This window comes from Marmota monax, unplaced genomic scaffold (assembly GCF_021218885.2).
Source record: "Marmota monax isolate L192 unplaced genomic scaffold, Marmota_monax_Labrador192_F-V1.1 WCK01_AAM20220418_F8-fsc00005, whole genome shotgun sequence".
Taxonomy (NCBI): domain Eukaryota; kingdom Metazoa; phylum Chordata; class Mammalia; order Rodentia; family Sciuridae; genus Marmota; species Marmota monax.
Genome location: NW_026692254.1, coordinates 27,281,270 through 27,302,259, shown reverse-complemented (window position 1 = coordinate 27,302,259; position 20,990 = coordinate 27,281,270). Strand labels below are relative to the sequence as shown.

The following is a 20,990-nucleotide window of genomic DNA, read 5'->3' as shown; positions in this document are numbered from 1 at the left end:
GGCTAGTAACAAGGGATTAATGCTTGCATGGATTGGAACAGAGTTAGTTTGATAAATAGGAAAAGATCTTTTGTAATTTTCTGAGAGAGACCTGAGGGGGTACATAACAGGAAAAGAAGAATATAGTGTTTTCATGTCAAAGTCCTTTATTGATTTCTTCTGGTGAAGACAACTATTTCAGAAAGCCAAAAGGGTATTCTTGGTGACTTGAATGGCTGGCCTCTGGCTCTAGAGATGTGATTTGCACAAGGGAGGACTTGCAGAACAGCAAGGCATACCCACTTAGACACCATACATTCACAAACTGCCATTTCATGTCCATCACCTGGATCCTCATTCAGTCAGCAGGCAGTGGTGTCTAAGGAGATGAGCAAAGTCTATGGTTCAGCAGGATTCTTGGCAATGGGAGCTACCACAGGACTGCAGCGTATCTTGAGAACCCAGAATGCCTCCCAATATCACATCCAATCACTCCATACAGTACAAAGACTGCCTGTTCTCATGGAGTGGACTTTTTGGGTGGAGAGGCAGGTAATAAACATATAAACAAACACATGTGAATATAAGTTCACAAATGATGAAAAAAAATACTGAACTTCAATTCTCAAGTGCCTTGAAAACTGTCAAGAGTGACATTAGGTGGAGGATGACTTGGGAGGATGGAGCCACATTACGTGGGGGGAGGAATCAATGAAGGACTCTCTTAAAAAGGTGAAATGTTGGTTGAAACTCAAATGACAGGGAGGAGCTGTGTGAAGGCCACAGGATGGCCTTCCAAACTGAACTTGGATGGACCTGAGAAAGCAGGCTCTGGAGTCCCTCTAGCACTTGGTGATGCCAGGGCCAGGCCCTGGCCCTCACTCATACACTTAGGGTGGGACCATGCAGCCTGACTTGTTGACTGCAGCGTGTCTTGAGGACCCAGAATGCCTCCCAATGTCACATCCAATCACTCCATACCAAAAAGGAAGCTGACTTAGTTGGGGAAGAAAGAAGATTAAAAGAAGCATAAGAAACCTATCAGCCAATTGAACATACTGATGGACCTGACTTGAATCCTGGAAGCAGGCAAGAGGAGCAAGTCCCATCTCTCACTTTCGGACTTCATTTAGCACCAGCAGAAGTGAAGGTTTCTTGTTTTATGGAAAAAAAAATCTGTGTCTCCCTGATAATATCCAACTATACTTTATACAAAAGAAGACATCCACACCAAATTTTCAAAATAAAGAGGTGGAAAGATTCCCAAATTATTGCATCTATTTCTGGTAGAGACAAGACTGGTCAGAGTAACTGTTATGGGGTGATGGCATGTTGGGGTTTGTTCTGGTTTCATTCTACTATTATCCCTACTTCTGCATATTTTGAAAATTTCTATAATAAAAATTAAAAGCAAAACAAAACTAAAGAGGAAATGGAACAAGTCTTATGTCTGTGGCTTTGAAAACCTAGGCTGAACCACGGGCTCCCCAGGAGCTGGCATCCAGCCCTGGGATCTTTAAAAAGTTCCCAGGGGGAATTCTACTATTGAGCCAGTGTACAGCCATGACCTACATGAGGAGAACTAGGAGTTTCAGAAAAATGCCACGTTCCTTAAGTACTGTACAAATGAACTTTTCCAAGTTAACTTATAATTATTAATTCTATTAAAAATTGTAATAAACTGTGCCAGAGTTTGCTAGTATCTATTTTCCCTACTGTAAAATACATCTCTACCCCAATGGAGTTAGGTTAGGCCATGTTGTGTACTTTGGCCAATAAATTACGACCAGGAGTGACCTCTATGGTTTCTCAGAAGCTTCAAGAGTCAGGTTCTTTCCACTCTCTGTGAGGCTGGCTCCAGCTGGTGGCTGCTGCTGCAGCCTAAGCCCTAGGATAGTAATGATGGGGACTTGGAACCCCCTGCTGTGCCACGATGGATGTGTCCTGTGAGGCAGAAAACATCTTTGTTTTTAAGAATTTGGGGAGTTGTTTGTTCCCATAGCATAATCAAATCTATTATATCTGACACAAATTTAACATAGAGCCTGAGTAAATAATTCTAAAGTCCAACAGAATGAAATAGAAAGGCAAGGAGAGAAAAGCACACCCTGAAGAAGCAAGAGTACTGCTGGATATTAGGCCAGATACAAAACAATACAATAGTAAACAATAGTAATAGTAGTTACAAAAAGTCACAAAACAATAGTAATTAAAAGTTAATGACATTGGGCATGGAAACAAAACTCTACAGATATGCTTTTGCTAATTTTAAAAGCCCATCCATGAATCCCAGTGGCTTGGGAGGCTGAGATAGGATGATTGCAAATTTGAAGCTAGCCTCAGCAAAAGTGAGGCACTAAGCAACTCAGTGAGACCTGTCTCTAAATAAAATACAAAATAGGGCTGGGGATGTGGCTCAGTGGTTGAGTGCCCCCGAGTTCAATCCCCAGTACAAAAACAAAATAGTGATGAGGGTTTTTCAGTTCCAGCATGTTAACTGTTGAGCTGCCTCAGTTTACCTATCAGAAGTAACAAGCCTGTCAGGCAAGGTGTTGCATGCTTAAAATCCCAGCAGCTCAGGAGGCTGAAGCAGAAGGATCTTGAGTTCAAAGCTAGCCTCAGCAACTTAGCAAGTCCCTAAGCAACTCAGTAAGACCTTGTCTCTAAATATAAAAAAGAGCTGGGGATGTGGCTCAGTAATGAAGGACCCCCTCAGTTCAATCCTGGTACCAAAAAATAAAAATTAAAATACATATATATATATATATTTTAATTTTATATATAAGTATAAAAGTTATTTAATAAGCCTGGGCTTTGCCTTCATGCACAAGGCCACCTTCACTAAAGGAGTGCTCTTTATCCACCAGTCCAGAGAACCATTTATTAAAAACTCATAATTTTAAGCTAAAATAACATATATCAATGGCACCTAAGGAAACACTAGCATTTCCTTTCCTTGGTGTCCTCCCAGCTACCATAGATGGTTTATATTTTAGATTTCAGTATTGTGTGTGACTTCTGGATTTTATACCCATTAAGGTCACATTTTTTTTTTTTATCTTATTCCCAAAGGGTATAAGAGGCACTGTAAAGTTAGAAAATGCACCAATGTATTCAATTAAATAGCAGGGCTAGAAAAATCATCCCAAGTAACCTTTCGGGAAACTACCAAAGTAAAATAAACTGTAGGAATTCACTTCTAAAATTCGATGAAACGAAAATGTAACAAATAAAAGGAAATGGGGAAATGGGGGATGACCGGGACAGGACTGATGTGTTCCCTAAATGGATCCACCTCAACCGTGTAGATTTTTTCATGCTCAGATATAACTCATTAGCCCAACTATACCACCAACTATGCCCAGCAAGCTGTTTTTCTGCTGGATTGTCCTGCCCAGAGCCCTTGTTTATAAGCTCACCTTTGAGGACCCAGCTCAATGCCGTTCCTGGGAGACTCCTCCCACTGCATCATAACTCTTCACCTCCAGAGTCAGCTGGCGTCCCCATGCCCACCAGCCCCTCTTCTAGGGTACTCATCACACTGGGCTACAATGGTTTACTGAGACTCAACTTCCCCTTCAGAATATGATTTAAAAAAAAAAGTCTGGTCAAAAACATTAACCAACATTTAACAGACCTCCACGTATTGAAATAAGAATAAATCCAACATTTAATAAATGGTTACTACGTCAGTTTTTTAATCCCTCAACTACCTGCCAAGTACTCAGCAACCCACCTACTATTGTAGTTGAATCTGGAACTGAGGTTAAGCAAACTGCTCAAGGCCATGTGGCCAGTTGACAGCAGCGCTGCAGTAGCTGATCCAGGGCCTGTCTCTTGACTGGGGTCCTTCCTGAGAGAACACTCCACACAGAGCCTGTTCTTCTCTGCACCTTTTTCTAACCAGATCCCCTGACTTGGTAATGCATCCATGTGGCCTCCTCTAGCCACCACCCAGAGTACACGGGGTGTGGGGGGCCAATTCCCACAAAGCCAGCCATTCTACCAGTTCTGAGATGGTTCTGGAGGATGAGGTAGCAAGATTAGGCTCCTATCTTTTAACTCTTCTATCTACAGGTTCCATGCCCTTGGCCAAATAGCTTAACTCTCTTTGTCTTAGTCTTTCAATCAGAAATTCACTAATTCCTGGGTGAGGCTGAGGGGACCATATCTAGGTGAGACAAGCACAGGGCTGGCTCACATTAAGTGCCTTCACTGGCATTTCTTGTGCAGTTTGGCACACTTGTGCTCCAAAGTCTCTGCCTGCCCTGCAGCCAAGCCACACCTCTCATCCACTATTTGTTTAGATGGAGCTCTAAGTTCACGTACAGAACCTTACAATTATTTCTCACTATTTTCATTTGTATTAGATTTTGCTTATTTATGCCTTCTGGATCCAATTCTTTTTCTCACTCCCAACATGCCTGTGTTTTATCTGCAAATCTGTACAATTGTCTATATCTTCAAGCCACTGACGAAACTATTGAACAGAACGGAGCCTATACAATGGGTGTCTTCAGGTGTGGGAGTAAATGCAGAGGAGGAAACAGACTCAGAGTACCTAGCCTCAGGCCTGGATGTACCCACTTCCCTGCCCTGCCCTTGCAGGAGAGTGACCTTATATGTTACCAAAGGCATCATGAACTGGAATGACCTTGCTAGAGGGCAATATATTGCTATGTACGAATACACATAAAAAATGTTAACTCCATAATTTCACTGGAAACTTACTCCAAAGAAGTCACTAAAGAGTTCTTTCACTTGCATCCTAAGGATCAGTGAAATCATTCCTTGCACCAGAACCAGCTGTTTAGAACTTAAGAATAAGAGTATTTCATTAATTTTTTATAAGTCCATTATAAAAAATCCTGACTTGAAGCTTAATTGTAATGAGGATGTTCATATTTATATTTTGAATTTGTACATTGAAGAGCTTTTTCTTGCAGATTTTGTCAATGCGTATACCTTAGAAATAAAAACATTTGTCTTTTTATGCTATGTCATATTTCTTGAATGTTCTGCTCATTGTTTCTTACCATTTTCATTGTATTGTCTATATTCTTTTCAATACAGTTATATTTGTCTTCATTGTCTGAGGTCCTGTCTTCCAAGTAGTCTAATCTATTGGTAATGTTCAATTGAACTTTTAATTTAGTTTATTCTTTCTTTCATTTCAAGGCTTTCTGTTTTGTTTTGTTTTTTTTTTTTTTAGAACCTCTATGCCCATATTGAAGTAATCTTTTGCTTTCTGTATTTGTTTATGTAGCTCTTTGTCAAAATGATCTTTTGCAGACTGTATTTGCTCCTTATATCATTCTTTAACTCACAGAACATTTTAAATATGCACATCCTAAACTCTTTCTCGGTCTATCTTCTGCTGTGCTGGCCATGAATTCTAATAATGTAGTATCTTGATTTGTTTGAGGGCAATTTCTTTCCTTGTCTTTTTATATTGCTTGTGTGTCTTCCCTTCTAGCACTGTGGATCCGAGGCATTACTGTTTTTACCCTATAGGCTTATAGTGCCCCTGTAGGGATCCAATACCTCTCCTTTGAGGTGAAGGACAATGTCATCAGATCCCAATATAAACAATATACCCCCTAAAAACAAATGTTTGCTAATAAGACGTTTACATTTGGTCACAGTGTTAAAAAAAAAGTTAAAAAGAGCTTCATAGCACCATCATTTAAAATGCTAAAAAACTTTAAATGACCTACATGTCCTAAAAGAGGAATGATTAAATAAACTACAACAGAATAGTAATATCAATGTGGCTCTTAGAATAATTAAACAGAATAACTATGCATCTTTTATGCTGGTGACTATAGAGTTACTTTAAAAAGTCACCGTAGGTACACATGCTATGACTACAACTCAATAAAAACTACATACACATAGATACAGACAGAATGGGAGGAAGTAATAGAACATCATAGTTATTATGTGGTTGTTTCCCATTAAAACATATTAGTTTATTTAGTCATAAACATCCTAAATGCTTGTGCACATACAGATGCATAATTCTGTTTATTACTGTATACTTATTATGTGAAGGGAGAACTAAATATTAATCAAGAATGAACAGTTCAGAAGCTAGAGCCTTAACAAATACAGGATTTTGAGTAAAGTCAAGAAGGATTTGCCTAAATATGAGAACCAATTCTGGTCCTCGAGGAACTTGAAAATCCTGTAAGTTTCTAATGTGCCAGATTCCCTTCCTGACATTCACATGTCTCATAACACACTTGCCTGAGAGTCAAGATGGCACAGTGGTGAGAGGCATAAGTTCTACTCCCAGGTCTAGCTGGCTCCTAGCCCTGCTGTGACACTTATCAGCCAGGGTACCTAAGGCAAGGCCTTCCCTGTGAGCTTCGGTTTCTGCCTCTGTGAGCCAGGGGTGGTTGGTGTACCCACTTCTAAAACTGTGGTGAGGCATGGCATCATAAACGCACAGCATGAGTTGCTGTTGTTATAAATGTGTGCCTCACTATCTCTTGCAGATAGGCATAAATTCTATACAAGGCAGAAACAAAAGCAACAGCACATTTGCAGAGAACAGAAAAGGGGGCCCCCACTTGTCTGAACTTGGACACTATTGGCCATACACCCTACCCTATTTACCGTAAGTGAACATGCGTGGTGAGGTCAATTCAATGTTGGGCAGGGCACCCAGGTGGTTCAACACTGCACACCGGTAGCCATTTTTCTGGGCATAGTCAACGAAGGTGCGGATGTACTGCTTCTCACTGTGATTGGCAATTCCAGGGCAGATGACCATGGTGACATCATCTATAGGGTGGAGAAAGAGATCCGGATGTATACAATGAATACGACAATGAATATAAACAACTACACTTCATTGGATTTGAAGACATGAGAAAGAAATTTTTAAAAATTCTAATTTGTTATATATGAAGCAGAATGTATTACAATTCATATTACACATATAGAGCACAATTTTTCATATCTCTGGTTGTATATAAAGTATATTTCCACCATTCGTGTCTTCATTACATGTACTTAGGATAATGATGTCCATCTCATTCCACCATCTTTCCTATCCCCATGTCCCCTCCCTTCCCCTCCTACCCCTTTTGCCCTATCTAGAGTTTGTCTAATCTTCCCATGCTTCCCCTCCCAACCCCACTGAGAATCAGCCTCCTCATATCAGAGAAAACATTCGGCATTTGGTTTTTTGTGATTGGCTAACTTCACTTAGCATTATATTCTCCAATTCCATCCATTTACCTGCAAATGCCATAATTTTATTCTCTTTTCTTGCTGAGTAATATTCCATTGTGTATTTATAGGAGAAAGGAATTTAACATATATCTTTTCACTCAATTCTGTGAAAAACAGTATTTTTCCCTTCTAGCTGGAGCTATTTTGGTGATTCCCAAACTATTTATGATGAAGGGTCAATTTAAAAATTTTCCAATCTGTCAGTCAGATACAGGTACATTTGAAAAATACAATAGAAATTATTTATTAAAAATAAAATGAGGGCTGGAGTTGTGGCTCAGTGGTAAGGCACTTGCTTAGCATGTGTGAGGCCCTGGGTTTGATTCTCGGTACCACATATAAATAAATGAATAAAATAAAGGTCCATCAACATCTAAAAAAATATTTTAAAAAATAAATAAAATGAAAAATACATAAATCTCAAAAAATTTTTTCTTAGTACTGGGGATTGAACCCAGAGGTTCTCTACCCCTGAGCTACACCCAAGCTCTTTTTATTATTTACTTTGAGACAGAGTCTTGCTAAGTTGCCCAGGCTGGTCTCAAACTTGTGATCTTCTTGGCTTAGCCTACTGAATGGCTGTGATTACAGATGTGCATCATTGAACGGAGCTCAATTTTTTATTAGTTCAATAGACATAAAATTACTGTAAAAATTACTACACAAGTACCTGAACATTACTACTGTTCTGCATGAACTAATGAATAGGAAAATAAAAAGAAGTCTTTGCACAGACTCCTCTGACCCAGCAATTTTATTCTCAGGTATTTATCCTACAGATTAACCTGTACATATGAAAAACAGTATATATTTAGTAGGTGTTTAAGGGCAAAAGATTGAATATAATCTAAATGTCCAGAAACAGGGGTCTGGTTGAATAAATGACTGCATGTCCACGTGATGAAATACATGTGGCCTTTAAAAAAAAAAATTAGATGTCTTTATATAATCCCATATGGCAAACTCTCCTATATATATTAAGTAAAAAGGGCTAGATGTAGAAGAATTTATAATATGTTGCTATTTGTATGGAGGATAAAAGAAATGTCTATGTTTATAAATGCATCCAGTAGCTCTGGAATCATACAAAAGAAACCTAACAGTGGGTACCAATGGGGAAGGGTGTGAGGGACAGTAGAGATGGGAAGAGAGACTTACACTTTCACTGTGTATCTTTAGTACATCTTTTATTTTCTATCACAAGCATGAATTATCTACTTGAAAATGTGAATACATATTTTTTTTCATTAAATCTGACAAGTTTTCCTTTAAATTAAGAGGAAAAACAATTGAAAACTTCTTAATGCTGGCAGGTAAATGTGAATTAATAAGCAATTTTATAATATACATAAAGAACCTTAAAATTTGTCGACTAGGAATGGAGCTCAGTGAGAGAGAGCTTGTCTCGCATGTACTAGGCCCTAGGTTTGGTCTCCAGTACCAAAAAAAGAAAAGAAAAGAAAAGAAAAACCTTAGTATTTTTATAAACATTGACCTAGTATTCCAATTATCAGAATCTTGCCTAAAATTTTATAACTAAGGATGCTCATCATAGAATTATTCATAATGACAAAACTGTAAACAAGCTAACTGCCCAATAATAGAAGAATGGTTAAACTATGGAATATGACCACAACACAGACTATTAAGAAATCATTAAAACTATGTGTTTGGGGGCTGGGGTTGTAGCTCAGTGGTAGAACACTTGCCTCACATGCACGAAGCACTGGGTTGGATCCTTAGCACCACATAAAAATGAATAAATAAAATAAAGATATTTTGTCCATCTACAAATAAAAATGTTTAAAAAACTACATGTTTGAAGACTTTCAGACTTTTTTAAAATATTTTTTTAGTTGTACATAGACACAATACCTTTATTTATTTTTCTTTATTTGGCACTGAGGATTGAACCCAGTGCCTCACTGGTGGTAGGTGAGTGCTTCTACCATTGTGCCACAACCCCAGCCTGACTTTCAGACTTTTAATGACATGAAATGAAAGTATTTCTAATACAATTATAATAATTCAGATTTTAGAAAAATAATGGAATAAAACTGGAAGGAAATAGAACAAGATGTTAAAAAAAGTATGTTTGGATGGTGATTCTTTTAAAACTTCTCTGTATTATCTCAATTTTCTAAAATGAGCACTTATTTCTTTTATAGTCACAAAAAATCATGCAAGGGAACAGAGAAGTTTTACTTGGAACATTTCCTGGTCACAGATATTGCCTTCCCCAGAATATCCTTCATGAACGGGGTGACAGAGAGGCATAGATATATACCACTAAAAAATCAGAGTTTTGCCCTTTTCAGCTCCCTACCTCAGTCCTGTAGAATGGTTAAGCTAAATTTAAAAAATGGTAGAGGAAGTAAAGCACTAAAAACAAGAGAATTGGGTATGGTGGAAAAATAAATATTTGAAAGATCAGCTACAAGATTTATAAACACAATGTGAATTCCTATCCCATTCATTTATCCATTCTTTCCATGACTGTTTATTGGGCTCTGGGGATTCCTGCATTCCAGCAGACAGATAATGAACAAGTACACAGATTACTTTAGAGACCATCAGGTACCATGAAAAACCAAAGCAGCGAGGCATGAGGGATCTACTAGGAAGGAAATGTTTGATAGAGGAGGAAGTGACATTTGAGTTGAGATCTGAATGACAAGGTAGCCAAGTGAAGGGTCTGGGGATGTGCATTTCAGGGAGAAGGAACAAAAATTAAACCTTTATTATCAGCTAATCAGCAGTTCTAGTTACTTTAAATAAATGAGAGTTATAATACATTTACTGGAATTTTCCCCCCACTGCTGGGGCTTGAACCCAGGGCCTTGTATATGCTAGGCAAGCACTAGATCACAGCTACATCCTCATCCCTTTGTATTTTGTTTTTGTTATCATCATTTTATTTGTTTATGATACTAGAATTGAAGCCAGGACCTTATACTTGCTAGGCAAGCATTCAGGTACTTGTGTAGTAATTTTTACAGTAATTTTGTTTTGAGACAGAGTCTCACTCAATTGCCCAGCTGGCCTTGAACTTGTGATCTTACTGCCTCAGCTTCTAGAGTACCTGGAATTACAGGCATGCTATTTACCCATAAATAATTACCACACTCCTATAAAAAAAGGAGGTGCCTTTGAATATGTAAAAGACACATTTTCTTCTGATAGAAATGGCATTCAAAAGAATGCTGGCATCTAACTCCACTTTTTCAAAAGCCCTCATTATGAATTGTTTTATAACAGGTATTTATTGCATAGATTGAATAGAATAATGCCCAATTCCAGCAGCAATGGAAAATGGAGTTGTTTCTCAGAAATAGATATCCATGACCCATGCACAATGACTATGACTTGAATGTGTCTTTTTGTCCAAGGAAACCTATGCATAGGGTATCCGATGGCTTTTATATACTGTTATTCAACAAACAAAACCAGCCTATACTGCTTTTCCAAGCTTCAGTTTCCCCAGTAGTAAAGTGAGAATAAAAAAGCACTAATCTTGCAGGGCTGTGAGGAGGAGTAAATGAGATAACCTCATATATAAAGCACTTAGAATAATTGGGCCTCTGTTGCGATGTTGACTCAGCTCTGGTCCTGGGTGGGGATGCTGGGCCCCAGGCTCTCCCCAATCCTTTTAGACTACACTTCTGTATTTCACAAGAGAATTATACAATTGTTTTCTACAATGCTTTCTCTGGAGGGCCATTGGGACTGGAGCAAATTCTCATAGGACACTACTAAGTGATGACTCTCAGCAGACTTACAGCCCCCAAATGTAGTGGGACAGTGGGTGGCACAAGCTGTGTGCTCCTCACTGTGTTCCCCACTGACTAGTGTTCCTTCTCTGAGAGATGGCCCAATTTTATGACCTAAACTTGCTCACCTCCAACACAGTGCTCAGCCAAGGGCTCAAAGAGGTCAAATGTAGAAGTGGCTCCATCAGACATGGTGATAAACTTCCGGTGCCCATAAGGGTGTGGTGACCTCACCCTTCCCATCTTCCCATACAAGGCTGTCTGGATGTGTCCACTTTTCCCCCAGATCAGTGGTGGAATGTACCTGAAAAAGAGAAGAGAGGTCAATTTTCTCTACATTCCTTGAACAAACTTTCAAACTATTTAAGTTTTTTCTTGACACATTCTGTACCCTAAGCAAAAAGCAAGAGTTTTTTTATTACCTTATGTCTTTGCCATGATTTACCCACTTCCCCCATTTATTAATGCATCCTGCATCATCAGAGTAGTTTTAGATTTCAACCAGGGTATGCTTATATAGAGAGGATTTCAAATTTAGAGTATTAAGTAATTCATCATGGGTAATTTCCATAATATAGAATAAAAGGAAAGAAATTTTGAACACATTCTAACTTGACAGGGTTAGCCTCCTTAGTATTGAATGAGCTAACGAATATAACACAGGTAGCACGGTGCATATGCCCACTAAAATGCTCACTTCTTTCCCTTCCCTTAACAAGACAAGTCACAGTTACAGTGATTGCTCCATTAACCAAACCTGCTGCTCTCAGCCACACTGGGAAGGGCTGCAAACTCTTCTAAGAGTCCATAAGTGCCTTGGGATATGTTGGGCAGGGGAAGCATGACTATATAACCCAGAGAATGTGCTTGAAGGGCAGAGCAGTGTAAACATTTGTTGGATTAATGAAGGATAAAGGCTTGTTGGCCTAAGCAAGGTATGATGCCTCCCTTGCAAATGTCCTTTGTGAAAACACCAAGGGACTCTGAGCTTTGGTAAGAAATGCGAAGATCACACACCAGCTAATTACTGGGAAAAGGTGTTTCAAGTACAATTAAGAAATAATGATGATCACGACCACAGTATAAGGTGATTCCGATTTACTGAAACTGCAATTCCTTTCTTTTTTGTGGTTTTTCACCTAAGCCTGATAGTTGGCCAGGATGTGTCCTACATAAACTAGAGTCCTTATAAGACGACATCAATCTTTCATCTCTGTATTATGTCACAGAGGTGTTTTATTAATAATTCACCCTATTTGCCAATTCATGCCTGTCATTTCTCACAGAACCAGATGATACCAGATGCACTTCTTTGATTTACTCTTTTTGTATATGTGTAATTAATTAAATGTGCATTAAGTTAAGGGAAGTGAACTATCATCTTAAGCCAGTTCTCAGACAGCTTCCTCTCTGGGGGGTGGGAAGAAGAGGAAGAGTATTTTAAGAACCAAAAGGACATGAAGCCACTTGCCAGTATAACACCACAGGAGCAAATATCAGGGCAGAAGCCATGGCATTTGGAAAGCAGATGAAGGCATTTACAAGAGTTGAGTGGATTATGACAGGAACAAAAAGCCAGCTTTATAAAAATTATGTCAAATTAGACAATTGGATACTATATAAGATTTAGCTGTATAATACACAAAGGGTCTCAGACTACCAAGTTGGACATATATTGTACATAGAGAGAGAGGAATGACCCAAGAAATCAAACTCCTGATTACTCTAAGAGGAAAATCAGAAGATTATTTTTTGCTTATAATATTAATTAGATCTATAAATATGCTAAAGTTAAAAATATCAGAAGAATGGGTAAATTTCCTGTGCCTATCTTCTGATCTTGTTTACAATACAATATAACTTAGAAAATATGACAAAAGAATGCAACAAAATTTCATTTTGGCTGTTCACAGATGTCACATGTAATGATGTGTTAACCCTGATACCATGTTCCTAGTTCAAGATCATGTCACTCTGAATCTTGTCAACAACCCCCCACGTGGCTTCCTGGCCTTACTCTTCCTCCTGCCTGCTCCATCCTCCACACTGCCAATGGAGGGATAACCTCAATGCACAAATCTGATCAGAGCCCTCCAATGTATGGGTTCTAGCCCAGCTGGGGAGGCTGGCCACTTGTGGTGCTCATTTTATTTTCTGCATAACTCCAGTAAACCTTAACCATGGGCCTAATACCACCCCACATGGGCATGCCTCTACCCAAGGTGCCCATGCTCTGCTTTACACTCAAGTTCCTGCTGGCCAGCAATTGTCTTTCAGGACTCACTCCCAATCAGGTTGCTGGGGGAGTTGCCCCTTCTTTGTGCATAGTTCTGTCCTAGCACCCAGGTGGCCTGGTTAATTTGGAAGCTTTTTTTAAGTACACCCCTCCTGCCATTCATTCACCTTTGGATCTATCCCTTGGGCACTTAAGGCACATTAGGCATTCAGGGGGAACTTGCTGAAATGATGAGAATACAGACCCACTTAGTAAATCTAAAGGGAGAAATATGTCTTTTAAATATACAAAAATATATTTTAAAATAATACACACCATGATAACATAAATTTGGCTATTGCATGATCTGCATTTGGCTAATGTCTTCTTTCCAGCCCATTCTTAGATGGGGGTAGGATAAAATCCTCTCAGGGTGTGTGTGTGTGTGTGTGTGTGTGTGTGAGAGAGAGAGAGAGAGAGAGAGAGAGAGAGAGAGAGAGAGTATGTGTATGTGTTTAGGAAACAACTGCCTCAAAATCATTTGGGACTTTCTCTGTGCAATGCAAGGTCAATTGTGCACAGCAAGTATCACAATCTTTTATCTGATGACAAGACCACCTACTGATGAAACACAGTAATACAACAGCAAGATTTACAAAGCTGAGATTTGGGTTTTACTGAATGTTTTTGTGTTTATGTAACTTCTCCACAAACCACAAGGAAAAAATCTAAAAACAAAAAATAACAAAATAGGTGCCTAGTTACATGGTCTAGGTCAAGGGAGGAAATATGGCCCCAAACAATAAAATATTTTGAAATTTATATAAACATACAAACTCTGAAGAGGTGCTGCTACATGAAAGAGTATGTTTTATTCTAACTACCTACATGGTAGTCTGTCTGAAAATATAGCTGCCAATCATTTTACTTATTCCTGTCTCCACAAGTCATTCTCTGTTCTTCCCTTCAGGAACTAGATTCATGTCCTGTGAATCTAGGGTGGCCTATGACTAGATGGGTTAACAGAATGTGGTGGAAGGACTGCTGAGCAGATCTGGGTCCAACCCTTAAGAGACCTGGCAGGTTTTACTCTTTGCTTCTTGGAAGCCTATCCAGTGTGAGAGATCAGACAGAAGCAACCCAGGGGAATGAGAAATGGAACTGAGAGCTGTGTGCATTATAAATTTTATAGATACTGCCAAATGGCCTTCCAAAACAGATGGATCAAATGGATCAATGTACATTCCCACACACAGTGCAAGACAATAATGTTCCTGTCTTCCTCACCCTCATCAATAATTTGCATTATGGATATTTTACATTCTGGCCACTTTAATTAATAAAAATGGACATCTCATTTCAACTTGTGTTTCTTAAGGTTGATCCAATATATAGCTAAAAAAAAAGTTTCTTGCTTGAATTTGCATTTCTCTGATTGATTCACTAGTCACTTACGTTTGTCTTCTATGAATGGTCTATTTATATTGCTTGTCCATTTTTTTTCTAGTATATTTTAACCTTTTTTCCCTATTAATTTCTAAGTATTATTTTTATTGCCTCTACATTAAACTGTTATCTATTATATGGTGCAAATGTTCTCTCATAGTCTATTGTATATTTTAACTTTATTTTTACCTTCCATAATATTTATATTTTGTGATTAACTTTGGTAGTTCATTCAAATCTTTGTATTTTGTATGTTGTAGTGCCATTCTAATACCCAGTTATAAATATATTCTCCATTGTTTCTTTCTGTTGTTCCTACAGTTTTAAAAAAAGGGATTAACCTTAAGTCCATTTATTTCTGTAAATGATGTAAAGGAAAGATCTAACTCACTTTTTCCTAATAGATGAATCAATTGTCCTTGCACAATAAATGGCCCATCCATTCCTTACATATTTCAACCATCATCTTTAATACATACCAAGTTCCTAATTAATTATTTATATTTGTTTCTATACTCTGTATTCTGGTTCATCTGTCCATTTTTCTATTCATGTGCCACTATGACTGCTTTATAGAATCAGATGGGATATTTTGAGAGTTGATAGTGCAGCTGACTTGAGTATTCTTTTTCAAAATTTTCTTGGCAGACTGTTTTCCAGATGAATTACAAGACTAGCTTGATCAGTTACATGAAAATTTTGAAATTTTTGATTGGAAATGTACCAAACATATATTACCTTGGGGATAATTGACATCTTTAAAACATTGGCTTGTTCCCATCTAAGAACAGGGCACATCTCTCCCTTAGGGCCTATGGTAAAACTTTTTTTTTTCCTTTGTGTTTGAGTACTCAGTTTGACTACACTAATTTGCAGGTATTTCTATAGGCTGTTCTGAAGAGTTGAAGCATCTGGGCACATTTTGTTCCTAACTTCCTAAAAGCAGGAATTCTGCCTTCTAATTCTTTACTAATCCACATGCTATTTTGTCCAGTGCTATGCGTGACTTGTGGTTAATAAAGGCTTATTACCAAGAAATGAGCTAGACCCTGACAAAATACAGAGGCCAGACTGTCCTTATCTTCTGAACCTATTTATAATCAACATCTGGCTTTATTAACAAAACTACCCAATGGGAAAGCCCACAAGGGAAAATCTGAACCTCCTTCCCACCCATGTCCTCTTCCCCCACACACAGCCTTTGGGCAGATGGAGCAAGAGCAGATGGTTGCTGGTCTCTTAAAGAGTTGAAAAAATAAAGGTGACTAATGCTCATTTTTGCCCTAAATCAGTGGATAACCAATTCTTGTGGTACTGGATCCTGTGGTTATAGATTAAACTACTTTACAGTTGGCTGGCATAGCCAGACTTAACTGTTATTCCCTTTGATTACCTCATACTTATCAAGTTAGCACAGGACTTAACATACAGTGGGTATTTAGGATATATTATCCGAGCTTGAGTCCCCATCAAACCAAATGCCCATCACCAGCTACTCTAACAGATAAGACACTTCAATTAAAGCAACAAAACCCAACTCTGATGAATTTAAAAAAGGAAAATAAATAGGGATGCTGGGCTGCTTATCAAATGAACAAGAGGCTACAGAGACAGGTATGAAGAGCAGGCAGGATCCCAGAAAGAAATTGGGGGTTGCTCTTTGCACTGTAAGGAGCAGCATCCCCCAACTCCACTCGAGAGTCAGTGAGTATCCCATGAGTGGGACATCTGGAAAAAAGGGATGTCTTCATTTTCAGAGAGGGTAGGTGGAGCACCTTAATTTATTAGCTGCATACAGAGGGAGAGAAGAATGTCCCCAAAGAAATTTGTATGTCCTTCAAAAGGCAACCAGAAAGGGACAAATGTCTCCTATAAGTTTTTGAGCTGACTTGTCTTTGGTTCAAGAGGCTTCTTTAGAGTCCCTGATGCCCACACAGCCCCCATCAAGCCACTTTATTCCTACCTAGTTTTTCCAAAGTCTCTTTCTTGCAGTGCTTGCCCCAAACCCTGGTCCCAACCCTCAGCATTTCACATATTTCTCAAATGTATTTATCTGCCTATAAGCATGTGCTTCACCTGTAATAATATAGATCAGAAATAGGCAACCTGATTGCTTAAGTGTTTTTTTTTTGTTTGTTTGTTTGTTTTTTTACATGCACCCATCTTTCTTGAAAGCAAATCTACCCACACAAGTTAAGTGTGCTTCCTTTAAAAGAAACATTCAGGAAAGCAGAGGCTTATTTTCTTTTCAGAACTGGGAGTTGAATTCTACTACTGAGCTACATGCTCAGTTCTTTTATAAAAACTTTTTATTTTGACACAGAGTCTACTAAGTCACCAAGGCTTGCCTCAAATTTGGGATCCTCCTGCCTCAGCCTCCTGAGTGGTTGGGAATGACAGGTATGTACCACTGTGCCTGGCTGGTCAGGAAAGTAGAATTTTTTAAAAAAATACCTTTTTAGTTGTTTATAGACCTTTATTTATTTATATGTGGTGCTGAGAATCGAACCCATTGCTTCACACGTGCCAGGCAAGTGCACTACTGCTGAGCCCCAGCCCCAGCCCAGGAAAGTAGAATTTTTAAGACTCCTAGTTGATGATCTTTACTGGTCTTAAAGTAGCACATTGTGAACCCACACCTTGGGCCCTTCCACTTTTTTGAGGTAAAACTCATATCACATGGAATTAACCATTTTAAAGTATGCAATTTAGTGGTATTTAATACAATCACAATATTGGGCATCCATCAAGTTCCAGAATGTTTTATCACTCCAAAGGAAATTCCATATGCAATCTGCTTTCTGTCTCCATAAATTGACATATTCCACATATTTTATATGAATGAATTCATACAATCTGTGGCCTCCTCTCTTGTGCTTTTTCATTTAGCATGGTGCTTTTGAGGTTCACGCATGCTGTAACATGTCATCGGTATTCATTCCTTGTAATGGCTAAAGATTTCATTGTATGGATACACCACATTTTGTTTATCCGCTTGTCATTTGATAGACCTTGGGTGGTTTCCACCATTTGGCTATTGGAAGAGTGATGCTATGAATTTTGAGTACAACCTTATGCTGGGAAACCATTTGCTGTTCTCCTGGGTACGTACCTAGAAGTGAAATGTCTGCGTTGTACAGTAATTCTATAATTAGCTTTCTGAGAAACCTCAAAACTTTTCCATAGCAGCTGCACCATTTTATATTCCCATTTGCAACATACAAGGGCCCAAATTTCTCCACATCCTCATCAACATTTACAATTTTCTATTAAAAGAAAATTATCATAAACCAGGTGTGGTGGGGTGGCTCATGCCTGTGAGGCTGAAGCAGGAGAATCACAAGTTCCAGGCCAATCTGGACAACTTAGTGAGAACTGTTTCAGAATTAAAAAAATAAAAAGGGTTGAGGATATAGCTCAATGGGAGAGCACCACTGGGTTCAATCCCCAGTACTGGGGAAGGAAAAAAAAGAGACAAAAAAAACTGTAGCCATCCTAATTTGAGTAAAGTGGTATCTCATTGTGGTTTTGATTTACATTTTCTTTATGACTAATGATGTTTAGAATCCCTATCATTTTTGACTCTGGGTCATTTCCTTCCACTCTATTTTCATCTCTCTCTCTACAATCAATTACAATTTAAAAAATAAATTAGCGGTGGCACATGTCTATAATCTCAACAGGTGAGGAGGCTGAGGTGGAGGATCATGAGTTCAAAGCCAGCCTCAGCAACTTAGTGAGACTCTATCTCAAAATAAAATAGAAAAAAAAAAAAAAAAACAGGGCTGGGGATGTGGCTCAGTGGTTAAGTGCCCCTAGATTCAATCCCCGTACCCCTCCTCCCCAAAAGACTGATTAGTTGATAAATAAATATATTATCTGTCTCCTGTTCATCTCACAATTGCTATCACCTGAAAAGAACTCAACTCTCTCTCTCTCTCTCTCTCTCACACACACACACACACACACAAAAAGTCAAAACTGTGTAGCTTCTAAAAGTTGGCAAAAGAATCTAGTTTTCATAAAAACATTTAGACCTATACAATTTACCTGAAAGAACTGGACTTGCTGAAACTAAAACAGGAGAACTTAGCATAATGAAGCCATGTCACAATACATGTAACGGATAAAAAAGTGATCACTAACTCCCAAGACTGGTAGTACAATTTAAATGGAAAACCACCCTGATGAAGAAAAAATTTCATTGTATTATATTAAAAAATTCATCACAAAACCAAACAGGTTTAGCAGAATTTGTTTCAGGAAATACTTTCTCAAAGAAAACTCAGTTTAGTATAGTGGCATGTGCCAACAGTCCTAACTACATGGGAGACAGAGGGAGAAGGATCACTTGAGCCCAGAAGTTGAGGCCAGCCTAGTCAACAAAGTGAAATCCTATCTATTAAAAGAAAATAAATAAGCTGGGTGTAGTGGCACATGCTTACAATCCTGGCTACTTAGGAGGCTGAGGTAGGAGGATTGTAAATTGGAGGCCAGCCTGGGCAACTTAGTAAGACCCTTTCTCAAAATAAACTAATAAATAAATACAAATAAAAAATTATTTAATCTTAATGTAACTCTGATGAAAATATTTATATTCAAAATGTCTGTGGGTTAACCCCTCCTGAGTGTGTTCTCAATAGGAGTGCAGGTGGCTAGACTTCAACTCCTTCTCCCTTCCTGCATGTTCCTCCTTACTTGACCAACCTGAGACCAGAGACTTATAAAAAAGATGACATGAGCTAAGAGGTAACTGGTGCTGGAAAAGATCCCAGATGCAGCATCTGCTGCAGGGCTGAGGAAAGAGAGGCTGGACAGGCTGCTTGGGGATGAGCTCTGTGGCTGTCCATTGAGAGTCTTCTTCTCCATGTCAAGGAAAGAATAAGGCTCATGATTTTGCAGAGGAAAAAAAAAGAATGGGAAGAAATAGTTACTATGCTCTAATTATCTGCAAGAATAAGATTCATGCTGGACAAAAGCCACTGGAATCTCAGTATAGCAAAGAAATAGAGTTACCTAGGCTGGAGCCCGAGACCTCTCCTTAATGACTTAAGATACACTGGGTATCTTCCCCCAACAAAGGGAGTCCTTTAGCAAAGGGAGACTATCACTGTGAATTTATGTATCTTTTTCTTTGAACAGGAAGCATGATGAATAAAACTACTTTTTTAGTCATCTGTAGCACTTCAGAGTTTTTTAAAGTCATGGTCTCATTTGCCTTTGATGTCAATTTTGTAAAATAGGCTGATGTTGTTAATTCTGTTTACTGTGGGGACCTAGATGCCAGAGAGTTAAGGGCTTGGTTGAAGTCACAATGCTGATCAACAATGGACTGAAGACTTCAACTAAGGCCTTGACCACTGTGTCCAGGGTTTAACTGGATGATAAAACTGACATGAAGAGGACAAAGAGATGCTTTCATTCTAGAGATTCCACTAGTCATCCTTGAAAAATATTAGTTATCTAGAACCAATGCAAATGGGGCTGACCCTAAGTAGCCAACAGCCAGCCCAATTTAGTAGCCAAAGGCCAGCCACTAGATGTGCATATTCTGGTGTTGGCTTTTTGGGGGGATTACTAAGGATTGAATCCAGGGGTGCTTTACCACTGAGCTACATCCCCAGCCCCCTTTTTGTCTTATTTTTTGAGACATGGTCTTGCTAAGTTGCTGAGGCTGGCCTCAAATTTGCAATCCTCCTTCCTCAGCCTCTGAGTTGTTGGGATGGTAAGTGTACACTGTGGTCCACCCCAGCTAGTGCTGGCCATCTCCAAATGTGATCTCCTTTTCAGCAACATAGAGAGCCCTGGTAGTTGTTCCTGATAAACATCTGTTTATTGAGGACCTGGTGAATAAGGGCATCAAACCAGAAGCCGGTGATGAACAGGAGAAAGAGCAAACACTCAGACCAAGTTCTGGGGACTCAGCAAGTTTGTGACAATGACATTCATGGCAAAGGAGAATCACTCAGAAGTAACTCGTTTCTCCCATTTTAACTTTGTTCTCATCTCCGTCATTCTATTTTTTTTAATATTTATTTTTGAGTTGTAGTTGGACATAATACCTTTACTTTATTTACTTACTTACTTATTTTTATGTGGTGCTGAGGATCAAACCCAGGGTCTCGCACGTGCAAGGCGAGTGTTCTGCCGCTGAACCACAACCCCAGCCCTCTGTCATTCTATTTTTAAGGTGGGGGTCATGTCTCACCTGCAGCTTGATTCTCAAGTTAAAAGGTGAAACTATCAACTATTTTATCAAGTAACACCCTGATCATCCCACAGAAAGGAACACACTGTCTCTCTTCAGCATGGCCCAGGCAGATGGCTGGCATGTAGCT

At 38.8% G+C, this 20,990-nt stretch overlaps 1 protein-coding gene across 1 annotated transcript in view; it reads right to left on the bottom strand.

Annotated features, from left to right (window-relative positions):
• Abhd2 (abhydrolase domain containing 2, acylglycerol lipase) overlaps nucleotides 1-20,990 on the bottom strand; it is a 102,507-nt gene that overhangs the window by 33,336 nt on the left and 48,181 nt on the right. The window contains exons 4-5 of the mRNA XM_046437122.1: nucleotides 11,120-11,295; nucleotides 6,601-6,768 (exon numbers count right to left, since the gene is read on the bottom strand). Coding sequence (XP_046293078.1) covers nucleotides 6,601-6,768; nucleotides 11,120-11,295 — 344 coding nt within the window. The remainder of the gene's footprint in view (nucleotides 1-6,600; nucleotides 6,769-11,119; nucleotides 11,296-20,990) is intronic.